Source organism: Nicotiana sylvestris, chromosome 3 (assembly GCF_000393655.2).
Source record: "Nicotiana sylvestris chromosome 3, ASM39365v2, whole genome shotgun sequence".
NCBI lineage: Eukaryota > Viridiplantae > Streptophyta > Magnoliopsida > Solanales > Solanaceae > Nicotiana > Nicotiana sylvestris.
Genome location: NC_091059.1, coordinates 185,861,409 through 185,873,679, shown reverse-complemented (window position 1 = coordinate 185,873,679; position 12,271 = coordinate 185,861,409). Strand labels below are relative to the sequence as shown.

General features: G+C 43.0%; 1 protein-coding gene across 1 annotated transcript; it reads left to right on the top strand.

Moving 5' to 3' along the window:
* Positions 1-7,156: 7,156 nt before the first annotated feature.
* On the top strand, positions 7,157-10,444 carry LOC138888473 (uncharacterized). The gene is made up of 5 exons (XM_070170340.1): positions 7,157-8,377; positions 8,530-8,897; positions 9,097-9,116; positions 9,939-10,165; positions 10,247-10,444. Exons 1-5 carry the CDS (start codon positions 7,157-7,159, stop codon positions 10,442-10,444), a joined length of 2,034 nt encoding a protein of 677 aa, XP_070026441.1.
* Positions 10,445-12,271: the final 1,827 nt, after the last annotated feature.

Here is a 12,271-nt window from a genome sequence, read left to right as displayed (position 1 = left end):
ATTTTATTTGAGGAGACGCACTTCCGGAATTGAGATTTCACCCTTAGGAGATGCACTTCCTAGTTTGATTCATTTTAAGTTCGACCATAGGAGACACACTTCCTAGTCTAGTTTATTGAAGTTTACCCGTAGGAGACGCACTTCTTAATCAAGGTCTTTCAAATTTTTAGGAGACGCACTTCCTAAATCGAGATTTTATTCATAGGAGACGCACTTCCTAGTTCTAGTCACTGAAGTTTGCACCCTTAGGAGACGCACTTCCTAGTTTAGCTCATTCCGATTCAACCATAGAAGAAGCACTTTCTAGTTTGAGTCATTGAGGTTTTAGCAGACGCATTTGCTAGCAAGAGTTTTGGTTTTACTCATAGGAGATGCACATCCTAGCCTAGTCTTTAGTTTACTCTCATCATTGCATCAGTAGTGTAAGTGAGTTACAATTTTGCTAATGACTCACAAATCTTCCCAGTACAAACTGGGTTAGGAAATTTTGTTTGTTTTGTTTGTTTTGGTTGTCAGGGACCCGCCTGTAGAACGGAGTTTGTGGTATGTCAAAGATCGAAGAAGTCAGGAGTCCGCCTGTAGAACGGAGAAACATTTTTCAAGATCAAGCAGTGACCCACTGGAAAGCAGAAGGTTACAACAAAAATCCCCAGCACTCAATCCAAGATAGAAACAACAAGAAGCTCGCCCCAAGAATGCAAGTCAACAGTCTGGGATGATCAACAGAAGCTGGTCACAAAAACAAAAAAAAACAAGAAAAAAAGAAAAAGAAAAAGAAAAGAACCCAAATTACGGAAGTGGGGAACAAATGTGGTCTTCTCAAGAACTAGCACCTACAACTAGCAAGTGTCAAGGTTCAAATCCAAAGTCTGTATGAAGCACCATTCAAGACTCAAGATCAAGTTTCAGAAGACTTATAGATAGGAATCCTTGTAACTAGCAGCTGATAGGTTTAGTTAGTCTTTCTCATTTTCATTTTGATGTAATGACAGGACCGCGGACCGGAACCTCAACGGAACGGCACCACGATCGGCTCTCCACCTCGATACACTTCACCATCTCTCTCATTTCCCGAACTACACGTGGCCTGATTCCTGTATAACCAAGGATATGTAGGCAGCTCAGATACCAGGGCTCGGTCACATTCCCTCCCTTTCCTTAGTGTAGTCCGTCCAAGTAATGGTCGGGTCAAAAACATGTCTAGTCGTTCTTTGTCGGAAAACTCTTCGTGTTTCCAGTCAAAGAGGGGCAGCTGTAGACACCGGATTTTTGACCCTCCCCGAGAATTTTCACATTTTTAGCGTGAATATGTGAAATTGGGTCTAATATAGCCATTTTAACTATTTTACTTTATTTTGTTGCAAAAAGAAAAAAAATCACAAAAATACATATATAAACTTTAGTTATGTATTTCTCATAAACTTGAATAAATACAAAAATTGTACTTTATTTTGGTACTTTATATAAATTCGAAAATTACAAAAAAATATAATTCTATTAATGTTTTGTAGTCATTTTAATTTTGGAAAAATACAAAAAATATTACTTTATATTTTGTCTTTATTAAAAAACGAAAATTACAAAAAATAGTTTTATTAATATTTTTGTAGCTATTTTAAATCTTGAAAAATATTTTTTTTAAAAAAAGATATAGTTTTGTTTAAATATTAGTCTTATTTTTTGTAGTTATTTTGCTTACATAGGACTAGTTAAGCAACGTTTTATTATTCTCGGATCCGGACAAAAGAATAAACTTCGGGTTTAAACTACCCGGTTTTAGGCCTAATTTTCGGACCTAGCCCACAATAAACCGAGTCCATGACACATGGGGAACCCCACCACGCGTGGGGGACACAAGTCTTGAACCCCACCACGCGTGGGGCTCGTTTTTCTTGGCAAAAAGGTATCAAATACCCGGGCAAACACAGAAGGGAAGGGAGGATTTTTTTTGAATTTTTTTTTGAAGGGATACTGTTCACCTTCTTCTTCTTCAAAAGAAGAAGCAAAGGAACCCTACAAAAAAAACAAAAAGCTTCCCCACTCCTCAACCTCACGTCCAAACACCACGACCAAGCACCACTACCGAGCACCACCACCGAGCACCACCACCGGCAGTCCACCAACTGTTGCGTCACCTTCCCGACTAGCCATAACCAACACCCAAACACCATCACCCTCGCACCCCCCAGCAAAACCACCTCCTTCCTCACCCAAACCAGTCGAAAACCCTATTCCAAACACCAACACCAAACAAGCCCGTTCGTCGCCCCAGCTGCCGGAACCACCGGAGCCCCGTCGAGACCCACCACTGTTTCTGCCTCCTGCTGTCCACCGTCGCCACCAGCTTCCAACCAGCCCCATGACCACTTCTCCTCCCCCATCGTAACCAAAAACCTAACAAAACCCAGCTCCCTCCCGTTCGTCGACCGCTGCTCGTCGCCACCGTCCAAACGCCATAACCAACAACCCCAAAACCACCGTCAACCTCAAGCTCCCCCCCCTCGTCGTCACTGTCCAACCAACGACCAAACGACCATCGTCCAGTCACCAACCCCAGCTCATCGACCTCACGTCCAGTGACCATCCGAACTACCAGCCCACGACGACTTCTTCTCCTTCGTCGTAACAAAGAAAAAACAGTCCGGCGATCCTCCAGTAAATCCGACCATCGCTGCTTTCCGTTCAGCCCCCTCACGTCCAAATGACCACCTGGAAAAACCAGTCTCAGACGTGACTCATTTTGGTCCGTTCGTGTTCGAGTTTCTGGCGCGAGCTATTCAGTCCGAGCTCTGACGACCTTCTCCATGGTTGCCCGTTCGAGGATATCCGTCGAGGTCGGTGTTGAGGGTTGGTCCATGGCTCTATCCGTCTCTGTTTGTTCAGGTTAGTAAACTTCGAGCATTAGACAAGGAAATGTTACGGAATGTTCAAAAAATGCAATATAGAAATTGGTATGGTAATTTTCTGCCCACGTTTCACCGTATGCATTTTGTTCATTTTTGCGTTGTGTTATTCTCGTTTATTTGATGTCATTTAATTAAGTTAGGCTAGTTGTTCTATGACACGAGTTTGACGTTAATTTGTTCGTGGTCCCTTGCTTAGTTCGTTCAGACAAAATTAGCATTAGTACTTGTTGTTACTACTCCCGAAACACTCATTCGCTAAACTCATTTTATTAATTTTTTGACAAGTTATGAGATTTTAGTTGTAAAGAAGCCGTAAGGTTTAGTATTGTTAAAGGCGTAAAAATGGCATCCTTTTAAAAAAATTAAAAAAAAATAATAAATAAATAAATAAATAAAAAACGAGACTAGCTTCGCCAAATAAAAATGTACACATTGCGAAGCCCTCACAAAATATATGTATTAAATACTTAGATTCCGGGACGGGCCGTTTTGCAAATTTCACGGCCCTACCCTAAAATAATAATGTGCTAGTTGCTTTAGGCGCGCCTTTAATAATGTTATCTCCTTAAACTCGGGTGCACATTTATGTGACCCAAATCCAAATCTCAACGGAGTCGAAATATGTCTCTAGTCACGGGCACATTGATTGTGGCGTGGCCCGAGAGGCATTTCCATGACGTTGTAAATTTCTTTTAATAATAAATGAGACGAGCCTCGACAAACAAAAAATGTAGAAGCTGCGGGGCCCTCTAAATGTATATATATTAAAAAATACTTAGAATTCGGGACATGCCGTTTAGCAAATTTTACGGCCTTCCCCAAAATAACAATACGTTAGTTGCTTTAGGCGCGTCTTAATAAGTTATTTTTCTTAATTTGGGTGCACATTTATGTGACCCAAATCCAAATCTCAACCGAGTCGAGATATGTCAATAACCACGGGTGCATTGATGTAACGTGGTTCGAGATATATTTTCACGACGTTGCAATTCTCGTAAAAAAATAATAATAATAAAAGCGGTCAAGAGTTTAAAACTTGCACATAGGTTTAACATGTACAAAATCAGATAATCAAGCCAAATATAACAATTGAGCGACCGTGCTAGAACCACGGAACTCGGGAATGCCTAACACCTTCTCCCAGGTTAACAGAATTCCTTATCCAGATTTCTGGTATGCAGACTATAATATGGAGTCATTCTTTTCCTCGATTCGGGATTAAAATTGGTGACTTGGGACACCCTAAACCTCCCAAGTGGCAACTCTAAAATAAATAAACCAATCCCGTTTCGATTGTCCTTTAATTGGAAAAACTCCCTTGCACCCCCGCGGGTGCGGAAAAAGGAGGTGTGACAGCGGTAATTGGGCAGAAGACAAGAGGAGCCTCCAACTTTGAACCTTCTAAGGCACATCATAAATTTTAGCAAAAAGGTGGCTGATGAAATCAAGTATGTGCAATACTGGAACAATGCAAAGAGGATGAAGAAAAATACATTAGTAGAGGACGTTGGCAGGCTCGAGTGTACTCAGGAGTACTTGCTTTGGTTACAGTCCGTCTCGCCAGGGGTCAGCATCCCATTGCCAACCCAACTCAGGGGTCGGGCAGTTCAAACAGATGATTTTGGGGAGGCATCGGACCAAGATCCCTGGGATAAGCTTGAGTTGATAAAGTCTCAGTTAACAGGATTGGCAGCAAACGTGGAGCAGCATAGCCAGTATTTGTTTAGGGTCGGCCTTCAGGATGCGGGGGCACACGCCAGGGCCTTTATTCCCAGCATCGGTGTTTCTTTACGAGGCATGTTACAGAGTTTGAGCATGACGGACAGCCCAAGACCATCCCGGTCAGGACAGTCACATTCAGGAGCAGCTTGAGGAGTCATTCTATTTAGGTGTTTTGAGATTGTCTTATGTTGTCTTTTACTTTCGTGTCTTGTCTAGAAGTACTGAGTCCTTTAGGTAATGTTAGAGTCTGTCGTAGTGTAGTTGAGTCTGTCATGTCTTTCATTATCGTATTTCCCTTTGTATTTTAATATCGAAAAGTTTTAAATGAAAAATCCCAAAAAGATTTTGTTTTCAATTTATTTTCCACCACTTCTCCAGAACTACTCTTGGTCTGATTCATGAGGGACATGATACGTAGGCAACCTACGTAGGCAACCTACATCCATATGACCCTACAACGCTCAAAGCCATTTTAGAACCATTGATTGTTGCTAGGTGCATTGCACGTAATGTGATATTATTATTTGATAAATGCTCTAACGCTAACATGATGGTTTTGTGTTGTTGTCCTCTGTTATCTCTATTAAGTTTCAAAAAGGTGGTTAGTTTATTGGCATCCTGGCAAGTCATCCATACAACACCCGATCAAAGCGTCAAACAGTCATGGTTAGCAAGGAAACAGACACTGGAGTTGTAGACCCACCAAGGGAGATTGTTGAGTCAGAATCGGAACTGCAAGAGGATGTCCGGAGGTTGAAGCATCAGATGGCAGAAATGTATCAAGCCTGGATTAAGGGATATTCTCCACCCTCATTCCCTACCAACTACACAGAAAACCCTGCTTCCATTCCACCACTCTCTCAATCCCAGATGCCCAATACCATTGATCTTTTCCCACAACACGCACCTGGCTTTACCCCTTACCACAACTACCCCGACACTTCAGCCCAAACTGTTCATGCTTTGCCAGCCAAAACAACCTCATACCCTGCTCCGACATCTGCTCCTATTTTTGTACCCCCTCCATAATATACCCTCCACTAATCCTCTAGTGAGCCCGCGTTCCCCGCTACAGATGCCCACTACTATGCCCCGGAGCCCACCTTCAAAGTCCTAGATCCTTACTCTTACAATCCCCAATTTGAACCTCATGTTGAAACTGACAAACTAGCCAAGAACGCATAGCAAAAAGAGATGTTTAGGAAGGTACAGAGTCTGGAGCAATCATTGAGAAATATACAAGGGTTGGGAAACCAAGTGAGTGTAGCCTATAAGGATTTGTGTTTGTTCCCCGATGTCCAATTGCTTGTCGGGTTCAAGATGCCCAAGTTTGACTTGTATGACGGACATGGGGATCCTGTAGCTCATCTGAGAGGTTATTGTAGTAAAATGAGAGGCGCCGGGGGAAAAGATGAATTACTGATGGCATACTTCATCCAAAGTCTGAGTGGGGCAGCTTTAGAATGGTACACCCGCCAGGACGCCAGCAGGTGGTACACCTGGGACGATATGGCTCAGGCCTTTGCCCGCACTTTCAGTACAATATAGACATTGTTCCAGACTGCCTATCTCTGACCAAGGTGGAAAAGAAACCCAGTGAAAGCTTTAGAGAATATGGGCTCCGATGGAGGGAGCAAGCTGCACGAGTCAACCCTACGATGGAAGAGGACGAGATGGTTAAATACTTTCTTCAAGCCCTAGAGCCCACTTACTATGGCCACTTGATCTCAGCCATTGGTAAGTCTTTCAATGATGTGGTGAAGATGGGAGAAATGGTGGAAGAGGGGCTCAAATCGAGTAAGATCATGAGCTATTCTGCTATAAAAGCAACCACCCAGGCAATCCAGAGTGGTACCGGAAGCTTGCTAGGCAAGAAGAAGAAGAAAGATGTTGCTATTTTTGTCTCCGGATCATGGCATGGTCAGAGGGGTTCACCTCATCAGTACATCCATCCTCGAACCCGACCCCAAGCCTACGCCCAAGCTCCATATAACCCACTTCAACATTACTTTTCCCCGCAAAACCCCCAATACTCAGCCATGCCATCCCAATACCTTGTTCACCACGCACCCAGTCATATGCTCAACCCCCTCCTTACCTGCAATGGCGTGCTCCAGCTTCGCAGAATATCTACCCATCTCCACAAAATACCTATCCACCCCCACAACCCTATCAAAACCCCACTGGTTCAAATTTTCGATCAAGGCCAGAGTATAGGAGATAGAGGCAGCAGCGGAAACAAACTTTTACCCCGCTTGGAGAGTCCTATGCTAGTCTGTTTCAAAGGTTAAGGTAGTTGGACGTCTTGAGGCCAATTGAGTCAAAGATACCAAAATCCCCCTCCAAAAAACCTCGATTATTCCCTAAGATGCGCCTATTGTTCTGATGCTCCAGGGCATGACATAGAGAAGTGTTGGCATTTGAAACGGGCAATCTAGGAGCTCATTGATACAAACCAAATTGTAGTCCAAAGCCCTTATGCACCAAAAGTCAACCAAAACCCTTTGCCAGCCCATGCAGAGACACACATGATTGAAATAGTTCACAAGGATGGGGAGCCCAAAAGGTCTTCTAAGTCCGTCATGATGATTCGGGCCAGTGAAAGCAATTTGGTTAAAGCTCCAGACTCTACCAAAGCAACGCCCTTGATAGTTGAAGGGATGACAGAAAAGCCGAGCTCACTCAATTCGAAACCACCAGTGTTGGTCGTGAAAGGGCTGTCGAAAGATATCGGGGCAAGTCCGGAAAGTTCAAAAGTGGTAGTACTAGGGATTTCAAGTAAGCCTGTCATAGTTATGAAGGGGGATCATACTACCCCTATCATCATTAAACCAGTAACCCAGCTTCCAGTGGTGGATGCCAAGGTTGTTCTGTGGAATTATAAACAAGTGATAGTGACATACAAAGGAAAAGAAATAGAGGAAGAAGTCAATGAAACTGGAGGATTGACTCGTTCTGGGAGATGTTTCACCCCAGAAGAATTAAAGAAATCCAAGCTATTCAAGGATAACCCAATGCCAGTAAAGAAATCGGTCACTGAGGAAGAGGCTGAGGAGTTCCTGAAAAAGATGAAAGTGCAGGATTATTCCATTGTGGAGCAGTTAAGGAAAACACCAGCTCAAATTTCTCTTTTGTATTTGTTGATACATTCAGATGAACATCGCAGGGTCTTGATGAAGATTTTGAATGAGGCACATGTTCCTGATAAGATCACAGTGAACCACCTGGAAAAGATAGCTGGCAGGATCTTCGAAGCAAATAGGATCACTTTCTCGGACAATGAACTTCCTATGGAGGGTACAGAACACAACTGGGCTCTTTATCTCACGGTGAAGTGTGAAGATTCTGTTGTCTCAAGGGTTTTGGTTGATAATGGCTCTAGTGCGAATATTTGTCCCCTGTCTACTCTGCAAAAACTGAAAATTGGCACCGAAAGAATCCACTTGAATAGTGTGTGTGTCCGAGGCTTTGATGGGGGAGGTAAAGATTTTGTTGGAGATATAATGCTCGAATTGTCAATAGGGCCTGTTGAGTTTACCATCGAATTACAAGTGTTAGATGTGGCTGTCTCCTACAATTTATTGTTGGGCAGGCCCTGGATACATGCTGTTAAGGCAGTCCCGTCTTCTCTACACCAAATTGTGAAATTTGAATGGGACACGCAGGAAATAGTTGTGCACGGTGATGAGGACTTGTCAGCCTGTAATGATACAATTGTTCCGTTCACCGAAGATGAAAAGGGACCTTGGGTCTATTAGACTTTCGAAACAGTGTCTGTTAAGAAAATTCCTGAAGGAAAATGCATTCCGGGTCCTAAGCTATCCTCCGCGTCCGTCATGGTTGCGAATGAAATTTGAAGAATGGTTTTGTGCCGGGCAAGGGTCTGGGCTCATCTTTGCAGGGTATTGTGCATCCAGTGCGCCCCAGTGGGAATCCTAGTACATTTGGTTTGGGATTCATGCCCACAGAGAAGGACGTGAAAAGGGTTAAAAATCTGAAACAGAAGGTATGTTCGTTCCCCAAGCCCATCCCACACATCTCTAAGTCTTTTGTCAAGCCAGGGGCCGAAAAGCCTCCAACCTCCTCAATTCCAAAACCCGTGGTCGATGTTGATGAAGAGCTGATCAAGAGGTTCCAAAGTCTGTTCGAAGAAGTCAATATGGTAGAAGTTGGTGAAGGCTCTAGTAAAGCAAATGTGCAGCTCGTTGGCCCAAACGTGAAGTTTAGCAATTGGGAAGTTACTCCTCTCCCCACCAGGAAGGAGTTTTGGTAGTTTGATTTGTTTTCCTTTCTGTTATCTGGGTTATTCCAAGGTTGTAATCCAGATTTTAGTTTTGCTTGTTTTGATGTTCAAACCCTTCTATCCTTTTATTTTCAATGAAATGCAATTTACCATTTTCCGTTATTCTTAATAGTGTTTTATTTTGTTCTTTTTTCTTTTGTACAATTCTTTTTATGCTGGTTGCAGTGACATGACATGCATGAAGAGTTTTCAGTCGAGTCTTAAAAGTCAATCTAATTCTGAAATAACAATCCAAGAAGTAGAATATGATGATGAAATAGAATATGATGAAGAAGCAGCATTTGAGGAAATCAGTAAAGAGCTGAAACAATTTGAAGAAAAACCAAAGTCTAATTTGAGTGCGACCGAAGCAATCAATTTAGGGAACCAGGATAATGTTAGGAAAATCAAGATAAGTGTGCATTTAGAGCCGCAAGTTAAGGAGGCAATAATCAAAACATTGTTTGAGTACAAAGATGTCTTTGCATGGTCATATGACGATATGCCGGGCCTGAGCACTGATCTGGTAGTTCATAAATTGCCAACTGATCCAGCATTCCCTCCTGTCAAGCAAAAGTTGCGAAAGTTCAAGACTGATATGAGTGTGAAGATCAAAGAAGAAATCACAAAGCAGCTTACCGCAAAGGTCATTCGGGTCACTCGATATCCCACTTGGTTAGCCAATGTTGTGCTAGTACCAAAGAAGGATGGTAAGACCAGGGTCTGTGTTGATTACCATGATCTTAACAAAGCAAGCCCAAAGGATGATTTTCCATTTCCGAACATTCACATTCTGATCGATAATTGTGCCAAGCATGAGATTGGGTCTTTTGTGGACTGTTATGCGGGATATCACCAGATCTTGATGGATGAGGAAGATGCAGAAAAGACAGTGTTCATCACGCCATGGGGAACATATTGTTATCGGGTAATGCCATTTGGTTTGAAGAATGCTGGGGCAACTTACATGAGGGCAATGACTACCATATTTCATGACATGATACACATGGAGATTGAGGTTTATGTAGATGATGTGATCATAAAGTCAAAGAAGCAGTCTGACCATGTTAAGGATTTGAGGAAGTTTTTCCAAAGACTCCACGGGTATAACCTCAAGCTCAATCCAGCGAAATGTGCATTTGGTGTCCCGTCGGGGAAGTTGCTGGGATTCGTGGTTAGCAGATGCGGCATTGAGTTAGATCCATCGAAGATCAAAGCCATTCAAGAGTTACCACCGCCAAAGAATAAAACAGAGGTGATGAGTTTGCTTGGAAGGTTAAATTACATCAGTAGGTTCATTGCTCAGCTCACGACAACCTATGAGCCTATCTTTAAGCTGCTGAAGAAGAATGTTGCGGTCAAGTGGACTGACGAATGTCAAGAAGCATTTGATAAAATTAAGAGGTACCTGTCAAATCCACCTGTGCTGGTCCCACCAGAGCCTGGAAGACCTTTAATTCTCTATTTGACAGTCTTGGATAATTCCTTTGGCTGTGTATTGGGTCAACATGACATCACGGGAAAGAATGAGTAAATAATCTATTATCTCAGTAAGAAGTTCACTCCCTATGAGGTTAAGTACACTCTGCTTGAGAGGACATGTTGCGCCTTGACTTGGGTGGTACAAAAGTTGAAGCATTATCTGTCGTCCTACACTATTTACCTCATTTCCCGCATGGATCCTCTAAAGTATATCTATTAGAGACCTATGCCCACGGGAAGACTGGCGAAGTGGCAGATTTTACTTACTAAGTTTGACATCATCTATGTGACTCGGACCGCGATGAAGGCCCAAGCCTTGGCCGACCACTTGGCCGAGAATCTGGTGGATGATGAATATGAGCCACTCAAGACTTATTTTCCCGATGAAGAGGTCATGTGTGTTGACAAGGTTGACCGAGATGAAAATCCAGGTTGGAAACTCTTCTTTGATAGAGCTGCTAACATGAAGGGTGTCGGAGTAGGGGCTGTACTTATATCTGAAATAGGGCAACACTACCCTGTAACAGCCCAGCTTCGATTTTATTGCACCAACAATATGGCCGAGTACGAAGCATGCATTCTAGGTTTGAGGTTAGTTGTAGACATGGGAGTCCAGGAAATACTGGTTCTGGGAGATTCAGATTTGTTGGTTCATCAGATTCAAGGAGAATGGGAGACTTGAGATTTGAAGCTCATACCGTACCGACAGTGTCTGCATGATCTTTGTCAACGGTTCAGGTCGGTTGAATTTAGACATATTCCCAGGATTCATAATGAGATTGTTGATGCCTTGGCCACTCTGGCATCAATGTTGCATCATCCGGACAAGGCTTATGTCGACCTTGTGCACATCCAAGTTCATGATCAACATGCTTATTTTAATGTGGTGGAAGAGGAAATTGATGTCGAACCTTGGTTCCACGATGTCAAAGAATACATCAGGTCGGGGGTATATCCAGTACATGCTACAGGTGACCAAAAGAGAACCATTCGACGTCTGGCTAGTGGATTTTTCTTGAGTGGAGGAATCTTGTACAAGAGGACTCCGGATTTAGGACTGCTGAGGTGCATAGACGCTAAAGAAGCTGCAACTATCATGGCCGAAGTGCATTCTGGAGTTTGCGGGCCGCACATGAATGGGTATGTCTTGGCAAAAAAGATACTTCGAGCAGGTTATTATTGGCTCACTATGGAGCGGGACTGTATCAGTTTTGTTCGCAAGTGTCATCAATGCCAGGTACATGGTGATTTGATTCATTCTCCCCCATCTGAGTTACACACAATATCTGCACCTTGGCCCTTTGTTGCTTGGGGAATGAATGTCATTGGACCAATTGAGCCGGCAACGTCAAACGGGCATAGGTTTATTCTGGTAGCCATTGATTACTTTACCAAGTGGGTCGAATCTGTAACTTTCAAGTCCGTGACCAAGAAGGCAGTGGTGGAGTTTGTTCATTCAAATATCATTTTTCGGTTCGGAATTCCCAAGGTGATTATCATAGACAATGCTGCTAATCTCAACAGTCATTTGATGTAAAAGGTATGCCAACAATTCAAGATCATGCATCGGAACTCCACTCCGTATCGCCCCAAGGCAAATGAAGTTGTTGAGGCTGCTAACAAGAACATAAAGAAGATACTTCATAAGATGGTTCAAGGTTCTAGACAGTGGCATGAAAGGTTGTCTTTTGCCTTACTGGGTTATCGCACTACTGTTCGCACTTTAGTAGGTGCAACTCCTTATCTGCTAGTATATGGAACTGAGGCAGTTATACCTGCGGAAGTTGAGATTCCATCCCTTCGGATCGTTGCAGAATCTGAAATTGATGATGATGAGTGGGTCAAAACCCGGCTAGAGCAGTTGAATTTGATTGATGAG

Bases quoted from the DNA above. Each gene is read 5' to 3' on its own strand.
- LOC138888473 (XM_070170340.1), top strand. From the start codon at position 7,157: ATGATTGAAATAGTTCACAAGGATGGGGAGCCCAAAAGGTCTTCTAAG. The intron at 9,117-9,938 runs GTTTTCAGTCGA...AGGTTTATGTAG, and splicing joins TGACATGACATGCATGAAGA to ATGATGTGATCATAAAGTCA. The intron at 10,166-10,246 runs GTGATGAGTTTG...CCTATCTTTAAG, and splicing joins CGCCAAAGAATAAAACAGAG to CTGCTGAAGAAGAATGTTGC.